The 19,353-nt window shown below is 42.9% G+C and overlaps 1 protein-coding gene across 1 annotated transcript in view; it reads right to left on the minus strand.

Moving 5' to 3' along the window:
* TSPAN2 (tetraspanin 2) overlaps window positions 1-19,353 on the minus strand; it is a 93,000-nt gene that overhangs the window by 56,832 nt on the left and 16,815 nt on the right. Inside the window, exon 2 of the mRNA XM_054980965.1 lies at window positions 9,220-9,322. Coding sequence (XP_054836940.1) covers window positions 9,220-9,322 — 103 coding nt within the window. The remainder of the gene's footprint in view (window positions 1-9,219; window positions 9,323-19,353) is intronic.

Here is a 19,353-nt window from a genome sequence, read left to right on the forward strand (position 1 = left end):
CACCACAGATGGCAGGTGGATCGATTCTGTAGAGGTCAAACAGTTTGGTTTCTATGGTGCTGGATATGTATTTCCTGCCAGCCTGCCTCCTGTGTACTGTATATTTAACACAAACCTATCAGAAATTGTAAGTCACTCGGCAGGGCCCCATACCTGCACCAAAGCTCACGACCGAGCTGTTAGCACAGCTGCTTGACTGTTGCCAAGGGGACGGATTCAGTGGATGGAAAAGATGAGCAGAGGCCCTGCTTGGACAAGAAGAGGGCAGAAAAGGCCTGTTTGTGGGCAGAGATAGGACTTTGCGCAACAGGCAGCTCAATGGAAAGTGCAGGACTATAATTATCAATGACTGTAAGGTCAAAAATACTGCAGGACCAGGAAAATCCCTCCACAAATAAGCAGGATATGAAAAGTAGAGAACGCCAGACTTCCAACCAACCAGATGAGAACTGGTTAGGCTGACCCGAGTAGCAACAATTGGCAGTTAGTGTTTGAGTCCTGTATGCCTGTTTCTCGTCTCATCTTACAACACCTTCCTCCCCTTGTCTAATCCACAAGGAATGCCTTATATCCTATGCCAGCTGATAGCCAAAAATAGATACAACAGCTTACATTAAACGAACAAAGGTAGTTCATACTATAACAATGAATAAGTCATTTCTGAAGGAGTCCAGTAATATACACTGACTTCAAAGTGACCAATAACCTGAAAGCTTTTCATAGTTCATTTCAAAGCACTTTGTAAACTTGCAAGTAAATCAGGGAACACTGTGCAGCTGAAAATGGCAATGTTGGCAAGAAAACCTAGTATTGGTTTACAAATGCAGCATATACCCATCTCTATACAGAGTATAAACACAATTTGAGAGTATGCTCTTTCAGATATTGATAGGAGCCCAAACTCTATAGATCAAACCAGAATACAGACCAGCCAGGTAATAAACTCTTAGTGTTGTAGACATACAGCCAGTTACAGAAATTGGAAATTTATTTTCTTGCCTGCTTTTTTATAAAAAAAGGAATAGAATTGGAAGCCTCTTCAATGCATGTGGAGATCTCCTGTCCCTTTCTTCCCCAAAGGCAGGCACAAGTACTGTGTGTGCCTCATCTTGATTCCTGATTAGAGTTTCATTTCTGGGTTTGTTCCAGGAAAATCAGAAGAGGATCTCCAAACAAAACAACTGGCTACCTTCTCAAAGGAAAGGGAAGATGTTTGCACCTGGAAATCAAGTGATCAGTTGTGCTGTGGTCCACCATTGGCCCACACATCACACCCAAAGAAGGCAACGGTATACAGCCCTTGGACTGATCCTCATAGGAGGCTTCTGGCTGTGCAGAGTCAAAAGAAATCTGTATGGCTGCCAATGTAAATGGGATGGAAGAAGAATATTTAATGTAACTGAACAGATTTACATTTCCTTGTCACATTGATTACCTGATTCCTTTTCCTCCACCAAGCTCCTAAGCAACTGCCCCAACAAAATAAACAAATGAAAATTACCAAAGACCCTAACACTGCAAAACTGCAGCTGTTGGCTATACTGGGCCAGAGAACATAATACTGAAATCCTGTGCATGCCCTCTTGATGCAATTTGAGAATGTACAGATGAGCCCAGGATATTTGTTCTGAATGCCCCCCTGCAAGCTGGTAGAAGAAAACAAAATCTGAACAGGAAAGTGGGCTGCAGCCAGCTGACCTTTCATTTCCCCACAGGGTCAACCAGTGAGCCACTTTTTCTCTCCCACGTGACCTGTCAGGAATGTCCCATTGGGCTTGACAGACTTAGCAGTGTTTCAACCATTGTTCCAAGTTGTGTGCAATAATAACAGTGTACAGCAGTGATTTTATACAGAGTCATCTCCCTCCAGGCTTCGCATTTTCCTTGCTGGCCTATGTTAGCATGAACATGAGAACATATGAAGATCTCTGCTGGATCAAACCAAAGGACCATCTAGTCCAGCATCCTGTCTTCATCAGTAGCCTCCTCTCACTACTGCCCCCACCCTCAACAATTGGCACCCAGTGCCTTGGAGATTGAAGGTTTCTTGTAGATATCATGACAAACAGCCAGACTATACCATAATCTGCTTTGACTCTTAGTGAGAAAGGTAGGCTATAAGTAAGCTAAATAAATAAATTGACTTATCTTTCTCAAATTTGTATTAGCTCTCTTTTAAAGACATCCAAAACAGTGGCTATCACCATATCCTGGGGCAGTAATTCCACACATAAAATCTCATAAATAAAACTCTAGTTTGGAATTTGGTTCGTACGAGCTCTAGAAACAGGCTTGGTAAGCAGTATAGCATATTAAAATTCAAGCTAGTTTGAAGTTTGAATACGAATATTGGGTTTTTTTAAAAAAAATTATATTACATGTCCATATTATGTCCATATTATCTGTTTTGAAGTTTCTATTGTAAATTGCCTTGGGTGATCCTCCCTGGGGAGTACCTTGCTGGGGAGATTGCTCCACAGTCAGCTTGGGCTGTGAGACAACGTTTGCTCTTTGCCAGGGAAATGTTCTACCAGCAACATAGCAGTTTCAGAGTTCCTGTATCTGATCATTCTTTAAATTAGTTGGGATACAGCAATATATAGAGCTGAGACAGAGCTGCAAAACAAAAACAAAATTCTAACCATTTGTACATGTTAAATGTCCCAATAGACATATGAGAGAGAGAGAGAGAGAGAGAGAGAGAGAGAGAGAGAGAGAGAGAGAGAGAGAGAGAGCTGTCAGAGTATGTAAAGTGATCAAATGTCAGTTGGAATTAAATCAGTCTTGCTCAAATTCTCAGAGCAGTTGCAACAATGTGGTTCTTTCCTTGTGAACTTTAAGCTCAGATCTGGATGAACTGACAAATTAGGGGATGCAACCAGAATATAGAGGGTCCCTGTACATGGGGAATGATGGAATTTGGCTCTACATAGAACCCTCAGCTTATCTGTATAAGAAATACAACACTCACTCATGTGTATCTTAGGATGATTGATAGATTCAAGAAAATATAATATTTATACTAGGAAGGATTTACCAGAGAATATAGGATTCAGTTTTAATTTTTTTCTGTCAGATGTATCCTCTACATTTATTTTTCATATCCAATTTTATTTAAGCTATAAACAATAAACAACAATCTAAAGAGATAAATAAAAAAACAATAATATACAAAACCCCACTAACAATACATATAAACATGAAATAACAAACAAGACAAGCAACTAACAGAAAAATATAAGACGAAAAACTAAACTTCAAATTGAGTTCCGATTTTTCCTGCAACAACTATAAATCGTTTTCAAAGTCTCACTTATTCTATGTTAAACATAAGAGCCCTCTTTTTTCTGTTCATGATTCTTAATTCATAAATCCAGATATCATCAAATCATTATTATCTATTTCATGTAAAAAGTCTATAAATGGTTTCCATTCAGCCAAAAATGTAGATAATGTCTTTTGTCTAATCAGTGAAGTAAGTTTTGCCATTGACGCAAACTCCAAAACTTTTATCCACCATTCTTCCATTGTAGGCAATGTTGGATTTTTCCATTTTTGTGCATACAATACTCTTGCTGCCATGATCATGTATAAGAACAAAGTTCCATAACTTCTTTCCAACTGGCTGTCCATCATTCCCAAGAAAAACTGGATTTTAATCTTCAAAATCTTCTGAACCAATGTTTGTATCTGCAACCAGAAGCTTTTTGCTTTCTTACATGTCCACCATATATGATAAAATGTTCCTTCTCATTTAGCACATTTCCAACATACATTTGAAGCATCCTTGTACATTCTAGCCAATTTTTTGGGAGTCATATACCAACGATACATCATCTTATAGAAATTCTCCAAAATACTAGAGCTTAATATAAATTTCAACCCTCTTGTCCACCTATTTTCCCATTGCTCCATTAATATGTCATATCCACATTTTTTTGCCCATTTAATCATATATTCTTTTACTTGCTCTTCTGTCTCAGAGTTTTAATTTTTCCTTAAGAACCAAACTCAGCTGAAGGAAAACTAGTCCCAAGGGATGCTGCAGAGGTGCCAATTACTCTGAAATCTGAATAATATATTCCCCCAGTTCTGGTGGCTGAGCTCTTTGGAAATCTTGCCCTTTGTGTCCAACAAACAAGACTGGGCTCTGAGCCAATTCCTCACTCTACAAGAGACATTTAGAGCTATCTGGAGAGCAGTCAGCTCTTCAGAGGAATAAGAGAGTCTCTGGGATACCATTTCTCACTCTTGGCAAGAGTTCAGCTTTTTTCAGCAATTCTCTTTACTTCAGCAGTAAGCCCACCTAGGGTTCACTGGCTGACGTTGTTCAAGCAGGTAAGCTAACTTGGACCTCGTCTCATTTGGCATTGGATAAAAGATGTAACAAGCATGGTGATCTAATTCTGCTACAATAATAACAACTGCACTTATATACTGCTCTTCTAGACAGATTAGTCTAATCATAGAGTTTTCAAGGTAAGAGATTAGTAGAAGTGGTTTACCATTGCCTTCTTCTGCGCAGTACTAACCAGGAATTCTAGGAATTCTCCCTAGAGGCTAAAATGACAAAACTGAGTCTAGTACTTTGATCACATCATGAGAAGACAAGATTCTCTGGAAAAGTCAGTAATGCTAGGAAAAGTGGAAGGCAGTAGGAAAAGAGAAAGATCTAAAATGAGACGGCTGGACTCAATAAAAGAAGCCATGTCCTCCAGTTTGCAGGATCTGAACAAGTTTGTTAATGATAGGATGTTCTGGAGGTCTTTCATTCATAGAGTTGCCATAGGTCGGCAGCGACTTGATGGCACATAACACACACATAGACAGATTAGCGACTCACTTAGAGTGGCAAGCAACATCAGTGTTATTATTATCCCAATATAGCTGGGGAGCTGGGACTGAGAGAAGTGGCTTACCCAAGGCCACTTGCTGAGATCCTGGCAGTAGTGGGATTTGAATCAGTAGAACAATGATTCACAGCCCAACCACTTAACCACTATGAACAATCAAAGTAGAAAGCTTAAAGTAACTGGAATCTAATGTCTCTTTGGCACAACTTTATGAATTGTCAAGCTTTCTGGAAACTGCCCATATAGATTTCTACATTTTGAAATCCACTACCTGGCACAGGGTCATTTGTAAATCCTATTTGTTACAGTCTCTCCATTTCTCTAACAGTGAGAATTTCTGGAACAGTTTTAATGGCCTTACAGTGCAATCCTACATCTTTCTAAACCCATTGACTATAATGGACTTAGAAGGGTATAATATTGCTTAGGATTGCACTGTTATTGTCCTTTGGATGAGAGACAGTACAACAGACTTTTAGTGTCTGAAATGTTTGCTTTATTTTTGAATAGACAAGATGGCACAAGTGGAGATGAATAATCATTCCTGCAGATCCTTCATCCCTATCAGCTGCACAGGGAAATGCATAAAGGATGCACTTAGCTGGCTTTGTTCTGTTAGGAGGGTCAACTTGATGGTGGGGAAGGCAGGGAGAGAAAGCAAACAGTCAGTTTGGACATAAAGCTCACCTGGATTAAGACCTCCCATTCCAAGGTGCTTCATCCTCAACCAGCTTACAACTCTCTCTTTTCTCAGAGGTAGTGGGAAATCTGTGACTAGATCACTAATTTTTTTTAAAGAAAGGCCAAAACGAAGGGCCCAGTTCAGGTTTGGAAAGCAGTGCTGGGGAAGAAGGTTAGCCCTTTCCTCTTCCTTCTACAATTTTCTTGATTTAAATCATCAAACTAATTTGCCTTGTGGTGGAAAACCAGCAAGAATCCAAGGGTTTATGTAACAGACTGCACTTGAAAGCAGGTTTCCTAAGTGCAACAATCAGAGAGATGGGAGGGAAAGAGTTAACTCTTTCTTTGAATGGAGAGCTTAAGTGACAGGCTGCTCCCTCCTCTCTGATTGTTCAGTTAGAACCCAGCTGAAAGGCTGACAGTTGGTTTCTCACAGGATTGTTCAGAGGGAGTTTTTATTATTAAGTCCAGGGGTCATTTCATAGAAAAAGAACTGCAGGAACTCATTAGCATAACTTATTAACAGATGCCACACCCACACTCATTAACATATGCCACATTTAAGCCCGAAACAGGGCCTAAAAGGCCAGGACCGGGAAGGTGCTGGGTGTGGGACATTCCCCCGCCCAGCACTGACCCAATCCAGACCCCTTTGGCCCCAATCCAGGCCGAAATGGGCCCAAAATGGACAAAAATGGACATTTTGGGCCCATTTCGGCCAGGATCGGGCCAAAACGACTGGGACTGGGTTAGTGCTGGGTGGGGGAGGCTCCTGTTGCCTGGCACTGACCTGATCCCAGCCATTTTGGCCCTGATCTGGGCCATTTCGGCCCTGATCCTGGCCAAAATGGGTCAAAACTGGCCATTTTTTTACCCATTTCGGCCAGAATTGGGGCCGAAATGGCCAAGACCGGGTCGGTGCCAGGTGGGGGAGGCTCCTCCTGTCTGGCACCAACCTGATTCTGGCCATTTCGGCCCCAATCCTGGCCATTTCGGCCCCAATCCGGGCTGAAATGGGTCAAAATGGCCATTTTCTGCCATTTTTGACCCATTTCGGCCAGGATCGGGGTGGAAATGGCCGGGACCCGGGTCAGTGCCAGGTGGGGAAGGCTCCCCCTGCCTGGCACCAACCCGATCCGGGCTGTTTCGGCCCCAATCCGGGCCGTTTCGGCCCTGATCCCGGCTGAAACGGGTCAAAAATGGCCAAAAAGGGCCATTTTTGACCTGTTTCAGCCAGGATTGGGGCCGAAACGGCCGTGACTGGGTTGGTGCCAGTTGGGGGAGGCTTCTCCCACCCTGCATCATCCCAATTTGGGCTGTTTTGGCCCCGATTGTGGCCTTTTTGGCCCCAATCGAGGCCTAATCGGCCCAAAATGTTTTCAAGTCAGGTGGTCAGGGCCACCTGGCTTGGGGGAACTACCAGAACGGTGTTCCGGTGCATTCCCCCTCGAAATGAGCCCTGAGTAAGTCTGACAGGGAAGGTCAGAGAGGTTCCCTTCTGGAGTGAGGAATGGGGAAACTTTTGCCTTAACTGTAACATCACTGTCCTGAAAATGAATTCTATTTAAGAATTCTTGGCATAAGTGTCAACAGAAGATGAAGCCTGCTTGACACAGATACCATAGAACTGGGAGTATGTTTTGGCAGGAATGATTGGGTAGTAGGTTAGACTCCCTTTCAAGCCAAAAGAAGAAGGGTTATACCTTCTTAGGAGAAGAAGATTAATTCCTGCCCAGTTTCTAAAAGAGGGTTGGCTCTGAGGAGGACCCAGTGTTTGTTGTGAAGGGAAAACAGTTTTAAACTAACTCCAGGAAACCTGAGCTGTCATAGGAAACTCTGTAAAGAAACATTGTTGCTATAACTAAAGTATTAACTAAAACACCTCTTACTGCTAAGAACCAAGAATATAAGAAACTAAGCTTCAAGGAAACTATTTTGCCTGTTACTCAAAGTATATTTTGTACTGCCAACAAAATTTTACCACAATACTTTCATTCCCTGACTACACTTATTCAACCCCTGCCTGTTAAATAAAGTTATTTCCTTTTGAACGTTATACAGCCTCCAGTGTAATTTACAACAAAAAGGAAGAGGGCTTCTGCTTCTCCTCATCAAGTTCCTTGGCTGGGCTAAAAAGTCAGTTATATCTAACTGTCAGGATGGGACAGATTTTCAAACCACAAAGATTAATATGCTGCTTGGGGCTGCTCAGCCAAAGCAGGCAAACTGAATTTTGGCAGGAAAATCTGCCTGACAGTGGGGGAGTGAAGGGGAGGGGGTGTCCATTATAGTCTACAAGAAAAGACTTGCAATTGCATTCCTTGGATGACTTCCTCCTTGTTGTCTATCAGCCCACTCATCCTCAGCTCAAGCAGGAACTTTTTCAGTTGTGAGGCCATTTTTAGGGAACTGCTTGCCTGAGGAGGTAGGGTGCCACATCTGGGAGGAAAATTTCTGGATATTTGGGGTGGATCCTGGGAAGGGTCCGTTTGGGGAAGGACTTCAGCAGGGTATATGTCATAGAGTTCTCTCTCCAAAGCACCCATCTTCTCCAGGGGAACTGATCTCTATAGTCTGGAGAAAATTTGTAATTCCAGGAGATCTCCAGGCCCCACCTGGAGGTTGTCAGCCCTTGCAGAGGACACCTGTGCCTCTGACTTTCCACAGAGTATTTCTGAGAAACGTTTCTGAGGCTGATGATGTACTTAATTTTGTGGGGGATGGCTGTAATAGGCATTTGTGTATTTTTAGGCAGTTTGTGATCTATTATACACATTGTTATATTGGTTTTTATCACCATTATGACTTGATTTTTATTTGAAGGTGTCTTGAGTCTTTGGAGAAAGGCTGGTGTCCAAGGGTGGCCCCAGCACCCTCATACATACCAGAGGTGAAAGGGAAAGGGCCAGCTTGAACAGTCCACTTGGTAACAGCCTGCATACATAAGAATTGAGCCCTGCCTCTGCAGGCTGACACCTTCCAGGTGGTAAGCACATTGAAGCTGGGCCTGTCCAAGAAGCTGGTGGCATGCCCAACCAATAGGGTTCCCAGGTGTCTGCTGGAGCTGGCAAACTCCCAGTGGTTTGCCCTGGGGCCCACTAATCACTGTTGATTGGTGGGAGGTGGCAAGCCTCCTGGCAATTGTCAGTCACCAGCAGGAAACCCAGGCAAATGAGAGGCACATGCACTCCCAGGAGGTGCAAAATCATGATGTCTGGAAGTGATGTCATTGTGCCTGCTGCAGAAGTGCTCCTGTGCTTGGTGTGAGGCCAATTTTGGCTCCCATGCAAAGTGCATGAGCACTCCTGTGGCAAGAGAGTATCATCTCCCCCACAACAAACCAGTAGCCTATGGATACCTGGCAACCCTACTAACCTACCAGTCCTGGGTGAGGGAGGAACAGCTATCACATGGGATGGCCCTGGGCCTTAATGTGCTAGTATCAGCAGGATGGGGAGAGGTGAGGCAGCCCTTTAAGGGAGGTGGAGGGTGGGGCTACAGGCCAGCTTGGCCCAGCCACATCATAGCTCATGCCAATTAACTCAGGAGGGTGGGAAAACCTCAGGAAAACAAGAAGAAGAAAGAGGGAATATCCCAGGGAGTTTAATTGTTCCAATGTCTATCCTAATAATTTCTTGGTTATGAAAGTTGCAGAATCTTCACACAATTTTTACACAGAACTTACCCAGATAAAAGTATTCTGGGGACTTCTCCTCAGTTGATAAATCTCTTATTACCCCTCCAAACCGTAGCCATAGCCCGAATGCGACGACTGCAGAGCCTGCCAACTGGAAAAGCAAAACAAAATTCAAATGGTTAAAGGTTAAATGAAGGGCAGGTGAGTACTGAAAATCTGCGCACACACAAAAAAGACTCCCTTTTCTTCCTGGAAACTCCCAGGCAGATAATTCCAAGGCCCTAGCCACTTGCTATGGTGTAAAGACTGTACTGGCATTAATACACTTTGGTTCACATATACAAAACTACGAACATTGCTGGCTTAACAAGCAGCCAGGCAGATATACATTAATTGAGCCATGAGCCCACTGTGACATACACTCAGCACAGTTTGTTTAGATCTACCATCTTCTCTCATGGACTGAGCTCGGGAATGGATAAACTAGCTGTTGGCTGTTTACAATAGTACAGCACTGATTGGCTAGAAACCAGTACTATTGTAATCCTGTATACATGAAGCAGTTTTTCAGTGTTTGCAAAAATGATTCCGTTTTGTTAAAAATAAGGCAAAGGGAAAGACAGATGAATATTCAACTGAATAAATGTATATGAAACACTTTTAAATTAAAGAAGAGACACTGAAACACAGTGGTAGGTACAAGACAAACCACTGAATCAGCATTTGATTCACTGTTCAGTACATTTGTCAAATGCATTGTCAAGAAGCCAGTCTTGAGCAATGGGAGAAAAAAACCTGTGTGGGCCCTGACGTGCACATATGTTTGTACACATCCCAAGACCCTATGTACTCACAAAATCTGCTAACAGTTCCTCTGGGTGAACTCATGTTTTGAGATTCACCTTGTGAGGTGTAGATTTTTCTCTAGCATTGGAAGCTTGAAAGAGTGTTGGATAAGGAGAATTTGCATGATTTTCTGCACGGTGTTCAAAAGTGCTTTGCAGAATGTTTTGAGTTAGCCTAAAGATTTATTTATAAGCTGCACTCTCCATAAAAAAGCTTGAGATGATGTACAACATGAACAATGTAAAACGCCAGTTTAGATCTTATAAAATGTTAATGTTTGAAACTTCAATTAATAACAAAAGACAAAAACTAGCAGGCAACATAAGTTGGAACAGAGGATAAATAGCATAAACAGAAGTTAGTGGACCATCTATAGGAGCAAATAAAACAATACACTAAAATGCCTATCTAAATAAAAGGCCTAGATAAATATGAGAGCTTTTTATGAGATGCCTAAAGGTAACATTGCTGGAGCCAGGCAAATTGTTGTGGGAAAAAGGCTTTCCTTAATCAAGATGTCACTATAGAAAAGGGCTTCTCTTTGGCTGTGTCAGAAGAACTCATCTTACAACAGAAGGTGAGAACAACACAGAGCACACCTCTGATGCTGATTTTAACTGACAGGCAAGTTGATATTGGAACAGGTAGTCAAAACCCCAGATTGTTTAGGTAATAGCCTGCACCTTCAACTGTGGCTCAATTCACACCCAGTGAAAATGTTTTAAAATTAACAGAATATGCCTCATTTAGTCAATGCTAGTTAACAACCTAGTTGCTGCATTCTGCATTGGTAAAGTTTCCAGACAGCCTTCAAAGGCAGCCCAAAGACTGTGAACCTAGACAGATCATGAGAGGGAGGACAGGAAGGGTTACACCAGCGCTTAATTCTCGTGGCTGCTTCTTACATACCCAGAGTAATGCCGATTGGCACTCTGGCATCAGGAAGCAATTTTCTCTGGGCCAGTTTGGCTACGGGTCCTGACGGTGTTTAGCTGTCTTCTGGGCAGGGAGCAGGGATCACTAGGGATGTGTGTGGGGGTGGGGGAGGGGAGATAGTTGTGAATTTCCTGCATTGTGCAGGGAGTTGGACTAGATGGCCCTGGAGAGACGATTCTAGGATTTTATGGGTTACTGTTATCTAACCTAGATGTTATCACAGCAGTGCTAATGAGCCAGGTCTGTCTTCTTAAGACAAGGATGTAGATGGAACACCAAATAGAGTTGGACAAAAGTACAACAGTGCCTCAGTCTCTTGTTTGAATTAAAATAAAATAATTAAACTTATTGACTCTCATCACCCATTACCACCTCCAGACACTCATTCAGGTCATCCATTGATTCACCTGATAAAAAGGAGAAGTAACATTGGGTGTCATCAGCATACTGATACAACCTGTCCTAACAGTTTCATGTAGATCGTAAACAGCATGAGGGTCAAGAAGACAGGAGGACTCCACAGCAGTGATGCCATACAGTCAAGCTGCTGTCCCCAGCGTGACTTCTGTAATTGATTGATAAAACAGGTCTGAAACCACTGAAGCACAGTGCTCCCGATACCTGATCGGCCAGAAGAGCATGATCTGAGGTAATGAAAGTCATTGAGTGATCCAGTAGAATTAACAGAGTCCCGTTCTCCTCTTCCCCTCTGGCAAAGGTCATCCATCAGGCTAACCAAGACTCTTTCAGTTACAAAACCAGGCAGGAAGCTGAATTAAAATAAGTCTAAGTAACCTAGGTTTTCCAAGAATGCTGGGATTGCACAGCTAACACCTCATTGAGGTGGGCAAGGTAACCAAGGGCTGCTTTATCTTATACTAAGGCAGATTATCACTCACTTAACTACCCCAACTCATCTGTTGCAATACAAACCCATAATCACATTCTCTAGAAGCAGATACTAACCCTCTAGCTTAGAATTCACAAACAAAGATTATTTTGAGTTTGTTTCCAGCTTCTCCCTGTGTGATGTTAAATCGATCTGTTGAGATTTTATTCTAACCTCTTTCTCAAAGGAATTCCACACAGCATACATGAGTCTCCTCTTCCCCCATTGTATCCTTCCAGCAACCTTGGGGGTAGGTTATCTTAAGGAGAGTGGCTGGCCCAAGGTCATCCAGTATGCTTCAAGTCTGAGAGTCTCTCCGCACAAGACATCTTACATTGGGGATGCTCAAGTGAAAGAGCTTACACTTGTTCTCCCACTGTGGATATACAGGGAGGCAGAATACACCTAAATATAAGACCACACAAAAAGTAAGTTACTTGAGCGTCCCTGTGTAAGATGTCTTGTGTAGAGAGACTCAAAGTGGGGATTTGAACCCAGATCTCCCAAGTCCAAGTCTGACACTTTATAACTATTAGACCACACTAGCACTGTGTATGTTAGAGAAACTGTGGCCTTCAATCCAGAGGTTTGGTGTTAGCCTGAAAGTCAGTTAGCAAGTTCTACTCCAATACATGGCAAAAGTCAGACTTGGTTTGTTTTGGTGAGAAGGACAGAAATTGCTCTGCTAGGAAAGCTCAGGTCCCATTAATTACAAAGGCTTGATACAGACAACATGCCTTCACCAATTATGTTGAAGGGGGAAGGGAGGACAGGGATTCCAGCTCGGTTTCTCTCATGGCACCACAGCAACTGAACAAGAGACAATAGCCAGTGCTTTTGCAAGGCTGCACAACACATAGCTTTGTGCTGCTGCTCTTAGCTTTCCAGCTGCAGCCGAATGACACCAGCCTCACAACTCCGTACGCATTAGTGCCGTAGTAGAATTGTACCTCATCCCTGTGAGGGTAGAGAGCACCACTCTCTAGTGGCCTCATTTTCTGTTTCAATAGAAGCATACACCACGGCTCATCATTTGTAACAAGTGCACTCTTGGAATGGCAGTTATTCACGTCTACAACAAAGGTCTCTTAAAGATACACAAATGGAAGCCCCTCTCCCGACCCACAAAGACTCAAACATGAGGAGGAGAGGAAATAGATATACTTCATCCAAAGTTTCCAGCTGGAAGCAATCATATTACAATGACATGGTCTCTTTATGACATTTCAAGAAATAAAGCAGAACATTTTCTTTCATGAGACATGAAATTGTATGCTTTTGGATTTATGTTTGTTTTTGCATTTTGCAATCCATACCTTATTGCATTGTTTGTTGAGCGTCCCAGCTGTTGATTGTATTAACTCACACTGTGTAATCTGCTCTGAGTCTCAATAAGAAAGGCAGACTATTAAATTGATTGATTAATCGATCGATTGATTAATAACAGCCCATGTTACAAGTTTGTACTAGACCCTGGGAAATGATGCTGTCTTCGAAAAGACATTGTAACTCTGGGCATGCCCCTGCCCAAGCAGAGCACTTCTTCATAGAATCATAGGGTTGGAAGGTACTTCCAGGGTCATCTAGTCCAACCTCCTGCACAATGCAGGAAATTCACAACTATCTCTCCCTCTCACATACACACCCAGTGACCCTTGTTCCATGCCCAGAAGATGGCAAAACATCGTCAGGATCCCTAGCCGAACTGGCCTGGAGAAAATTGCTACCTGACCTCAAGGTGGTGATCAGCATTACAAATCCATTCAAAAGCAAGACAGTGTTCATATACTAGGAGATGGACTACTTAAAATAAGGTTTCAGTGCAGAAATACATTGAGCCCACCAATTTTGCCACTGATATCGCTAATAAACGCTCACTGTGATGCCGCCACTAGAAACCGAATCGACCAGTTTAATTATGAATTTATGACAGATAAGCAAGGTAATGTGAAAACTTGGCAACAAATTCAAGCTCAAGGGAAAAATATTCCATGATTGATGTATCATCAAATAGTATCTAAGCTCAAAGAACAAACTCTCAAAGAAGGTGGCAGATCAAGAGAAAAAACAGAATTCGAATTACTAATAAGCAGTGACCAGAAGCATTTACTAAGAAGAATCTATAAAATTCTACTGCAACACCACACAGAAATGGAACAAGTTAAAAAGTGTATGGTAAAATGGACGAAAAATTTGGAGAAACCATCTCCATGAATCAATAGGGAAATCTATGGACCAAAGATATTAAATTTACATGGTGACAGCCGCAAGAGTACTATATGCAGCAAAATGGAAAGAGATTCGTGCCCTGCCATGCCTGAGCGGATAGACAAAGTATATGAATCTCAGTGACCCAGTTTCCTTACCTGTAACCCCATTTTATTTGCAGAAATCACCAAGTTCCACAGCAACACCATTCAAAGCTGGGTCCATTTTTTTCAGTCCAGACTCACCTCACTCCATATTTTCTTGACCCTCTGCTACAGGCCTTTCCAGCAATGGAAGGGCCCTGCACTGAAATGTCACTTTATTGGCAAGCCACTGTAACATCTCAAAGTTTTGCTATCTGCCCACTGGCATATTCGTTGTAAGCCAAATTGAAGAGTATCCCTGCCAAAGAAAGCAGCAAATGGCTACAGATATGCTCTTTACTGCCAAGTTATTGAAAAGATCCTTAGACTGGACAGGAGAATGAGTGGCTTATTCAGGGAGAGAGCTGCCCTTCACTTAAGTAGCTGAACAAGAAAAGCCCTCACAGGCATTTTCATTAGGCATCTTCCAAGGCAAACACAAGCAGTCCTTTTAAACAGGGCTGGCTGTCAAAACCCATCACTAAGATGGAGTTCCATCAGTCACAACAGATTCCTTTCCCCCTTTTCAGCAAGGTCATTTCATTACAAGAACTGCGACTGAGTGGGACTGAAGATTCAGGTCAGTATGATTGATTTAGAATAGTTATAAAGGAAGATGTCATCTCTATATCCTCTGAATGATTACATTACACTTGTACCTATTTACCAGGGGCATTCCCTATTTTCTGGTCCTTTTCCCGCATAAAACTGTCCCTATTTTGTCTTTAGGGAGATGCGGACGATGCCTTTTTAAAAAACGTTAGTGTATACTCTCCTAGTTCCTCAGGCTTCAGTCTCCTTCCTTGGATCATCAGACCTGGGGTAAGGGGTGCGCAGATGCATTTTGACTCTAGGGTACATGCGTAGAAATGCAGTCACACAAAATAGCTGCAAATCATTCTATAAATATAAGGCAAATCCACAGTGAGATTAGACAATCTTAAATTTAAACAGGAAACTGTTACGGACAGTTTCTAACACATCCTGCTTTAGAAGCAGGCACAGGAGAGGCTATTGTAGCTAAATAAATACAAGGTAAGCAGACCGAGAGAACAGTATGTGTGCACAAAAGCGTATGTTCAGGCAGTACTACTAGGTGAAAGAACAAACATTTACACAAACATAAGCATTTTCATCTATGAAATGTCAGAAGGTGTGTATGTGCTGTCAAATCACCTCCAACCTACGGCCACCCTATGAATGAAAGACCTCCAAAACATCCTATCATTAATAGACTTGCTCAGATCTTACAAACTGGAGGATCTGGCTTCTTCTATTGAGTCAAACCATAGCATTTTAGGTCTTTCTCTTTTCCTACCACCTTCTGCTTTTCCTATCATTATTGACTTTTCCAGAGAATTGCATCTTGTTATGATGTGACCAAAGTACAATAGCCTCAGTTCTGTCATTTCAGCTTGTCTTTTTGGCCATCTATGGTATTTGCAAAACTCTCTTTCACCACCATATTTCAAATGAATCAATGTTCTTCCTGTCAGCCTTCTTTATTATCCAGCTTTCATGTCCATATATAGTAATGTGGAATACCATAGTTTGGATTATTTTGCTTTTGGTCCCCAAAGAGACATCTGTACCTTTAAGGATCTTTTCTAGTTCCCTCACAGCTGCTCTTCCAAGTCTCAATCTTCTTCTGATTTCTTGGTTGTGGCCTCCCTTTTGGTTGATGATTGAGCCAAGGAACAGAAAATCTTGAACAATGTCAATTTCCTCATTATCAGCTTTAAAATTGTGTAACTCCTCAGAAGACATTACTTTTGTCTTCTTGATTTTCAGCTGTAATCCTGCTTTGGCGCTTTCTCCTTTAACCTTCATCAGTAATTGTTTCAAGTCTTCACTATTTTCTGCCAGTAACATGGCGTCTTCAGCATATCTCAAATTATTAAAGTTCCTTCCACCAATTTTCACTCCATCTTCTTCTAATCCAGCTTTCCTTATGATATACTCTGCATGGAGGTTGAACAGGTAGGGTGATAATATGCATCCTTGTCTGACATCTTTGCAAACTGGAAACCATTCTATTTCCGCACATTCTGTCCTAGCAGTAGCCTCTTGTTCAGAGTACAGGTTGTGCATCAAAACAATCACATGTCATAACACCCCCATTTTTTTTAACACTCTCCATAGCTTTTCATGATCCACACAGTCCACAGCTTTGCTGTAATCTATAAAACATAGGCTGATTTTCTTCAGAAATTCCCTGGTATGTTCCATTAGCCATCGTAAATTTGCATTGTGATCTCTGATGCCTCTTCCTTTTCTGAATCCAGCGTGAACATCTGGCATTTCTCATTCCATATATGGCAAGAGTCTTTGCTGTATAATTTTGAGCATCATTTTACTTGCATGGAAAATTGATGTGACAGTCCAATAATTACTGCACTCTTTGGCATCCCCTTTTTTTGAAATTAGAATTTAGACAGAGTGTTTCAGTCTGTTGGCCATTGTTTTGTTTTCCATACTTGTTGACACATTCTTGTTAAGATTTTGAAGGTGTGAGATTCGCCTAATAGGCTCAGGTAAGAGGAAATGGGGAAAAGGCCTCTCAGGAGGCTTTTGGGGAGGTAATCTATTTCCCAACGCATTTGTAGGTACTATTTAAGGAAGATGAGGCAGTCAAAAGCTCTGTTTTGAACCACATGTGATTATTTCTTAGGAGCATCTATATTTCTAGTCAACTTACTGATGCTACTTGCAACATAGGTATATAAAAGTCACAAACTGCTTTGTTTGAGAAAATATATATGGGGGATAGAGATATGGAGAATTTTTGTTACATACAGACAACTTTACTGTAGTTTTTTCAGTTGGCTTAAACTGGAACAAATCTGTTTAGGATTGCATTGTGGATGCCTGATTTGCCTCATGCCCCTTCTGCAAACGGTTAGGCAAAGAACTCTCTGCAAGAGGCAGGATCTTCCTTCTTCATCTGCCTTTCTAGCCTCCTCCTGATTTATTACCTCCTAGCAAAGTATTGTAGTTGATGGCCCATGGGACTGGTTGAGTGTGGCGACTCTTCTGTTTAGCTCCATTAATTCAATAGAAAAATTGGAATATGTGTTGTGTTGAGCTGAAGCTCTATGAAGAATTGGAAAGGCAATGGAATAATTTTTGAAGATATAGTGCTAGAGAAAGAGTTTCAGGCCAGAAGAATCCTCTTCAGGAGTCATAAGAAGATCCCTGCTAGATCAGTCTGAAGGTATGTTTAGTCCAGCAGTTGATATCCAACTGAAGCAAGCACATGCTTCAGGGCATAGAGGCTACAGTTCTTTCTTGTTTATTCCTCCACATCAGGGATTCAGAGGAACACTGCCTCTAAATATGGAAATTCCAGTCCAAGTGTTTTTCTTGTGTAAAACTTCCTTCACTATGAACATTCAAGGACTAGAAAGATAAATAACACAGTGACTCTTGAGCTTCAACAGTAGCTTAAGGAATAGGTATCCAACATGCAGCAATGCTTGCAGGGCTGGTTCAAGGAATTTTGCCACACTAAGCAATACAGTACAGTCACCTTATCAAGTGCTAGTGGTAGCTGATTGCAAAACAAACTACTGGAAATACTGCACAGTCATGGCTCAGACACAGCCGGCAGCAGCATAGGTCCAGAAAGTGGCAGTGAGCCTAGATTGGTTCCAGCAGTGTTGGCAGTAACACAGGGGTTTGACTTTGGTATGGTCAGAGGGGGTATGGATCCAGGAAGTGACCTCCTGTGCTAACACAAGCTGAGAGACATTGAGCCTTGAGGCATGTAGGTCCCTTTCTGATTTATTTGTTTGCAATTTATGCACTGGGGTTTTAGGCAGATTACAAGGAGTAAGTCAATACAATCATCAGGATGGAGCATCTAAATAATCAAAGCAATATGATTTGGATTTGTAGAAATCTGGAACCAACCAGAAATCAGAGACAGAAATGAAGCAAAACGTAAGTATAACCACGATGTGTTAAACACTACCAACTGCTCTGTGCCGGAGAGCCAGTTTGGTGTAGTGGTTAAGAGCGCAGGACTCTAATCTGGAGAACCATTTTTGATTCCCCACTCCTCTACTTGAAGCCAGCTGGGTGACCTTGGGTCAGTCACAGCTTCTAGAAGCTCTCTCAGCCCCACCCACCTCACAGGGTGTTTTGTTGTGGGGATAATAATGACATACTTTGTAAACTGCCCTGAGTGGGTGTTAAGTCGTCATGAAGGGTGGTGTATAAATCAAATGTTGTTGTTGTTATTAGCTGGGTGAAGGGTGGGGAATTGCCACCTGCTCCACTCATTGTCCCGGCTGGCTGAAGGTAGGGGGTGGGCATTGCCACTTGCTCCGTGCCTGATCCCAGCCAGGTAAAGGTGGAGCAGGCATTGCCACCTACTTCATGCCTGATCCCAGCTGGTTGAAGAGGGGGTGGGTATTGCCACCTGTTTCGCTCCTGTTCCTGGCTAGGTGAAGGGAGGAGCCAGCATTGTCTCCTGCTCCACTCTTGATTCCAACTAGGTGAAGGGGGGGCAGACATTTCCACATGCTCCGCTTCTGATCCCAGCTGGTTGAAGGGGGGCAGGCATTGCCACCTGTTCTGCTCCTGATCCCAGCCAGGTGAAGGTGGAGTGTGGGCAATGCCCCTTGCTGCACTCTTGATCCCAGCTTGGAGAAAGGGGGGCAGACATTGCCCCCTTTCTGCTCCTGATCTCAGTTGGGTTAAGGCAGGGGCTGGGCATTGCCACCTGCTCTGCTCCTGATCCCAGCTGGGTGAAGGCAAGGCCCTGGCATTGCCACCTGCTCCACCCCTGATCCCTGCTGGTTGAAGGTGGGGAGGGTGGGCATTGCCCTTCTCTGCTCTCGATCCCAGCTGGGTGAAGATGGGGAGCGGGCATTACCACCTGCTTCGCTCCTCAGCCCAGCTGGGTGAAGACAGGGGATGGGCATTGCCACCTGCTCTGCTTTTGATCCTAGCTGAGTTAAGGCAGGGGGTTGGCATTGCCACCTGCTCCTGATCCCAGCTGGGTGAAGGCAGGGGTGGGTATTGCCACCTGCTCCGCACCTGATCCTGGCCTGGGTTTCCCCACAGTGGCTCGCTCTCTAGCGGTCTGGCTGCATCATCTGGACTTCCCTCCACAGCAGCACCCTCTGGAAGCGCACCAGGGTAGGAAGTGAGTTG

This window comes from Eublepharis macularius, chromosome 5 (assembly GCF_028583425.1).
Source record: "Eublepharis macularius isolate TG4126 chromosome 5, MPM_Emac_v1.0, whole genome shotgun sequence".
In the NCBI taxonomy this organism is placed as follows: Eukaryota; Metazoa; Chordata; class Lepidosauria; order Squamata; family Eublepharidae; genus Eublepharis; species Eublepharis macularius.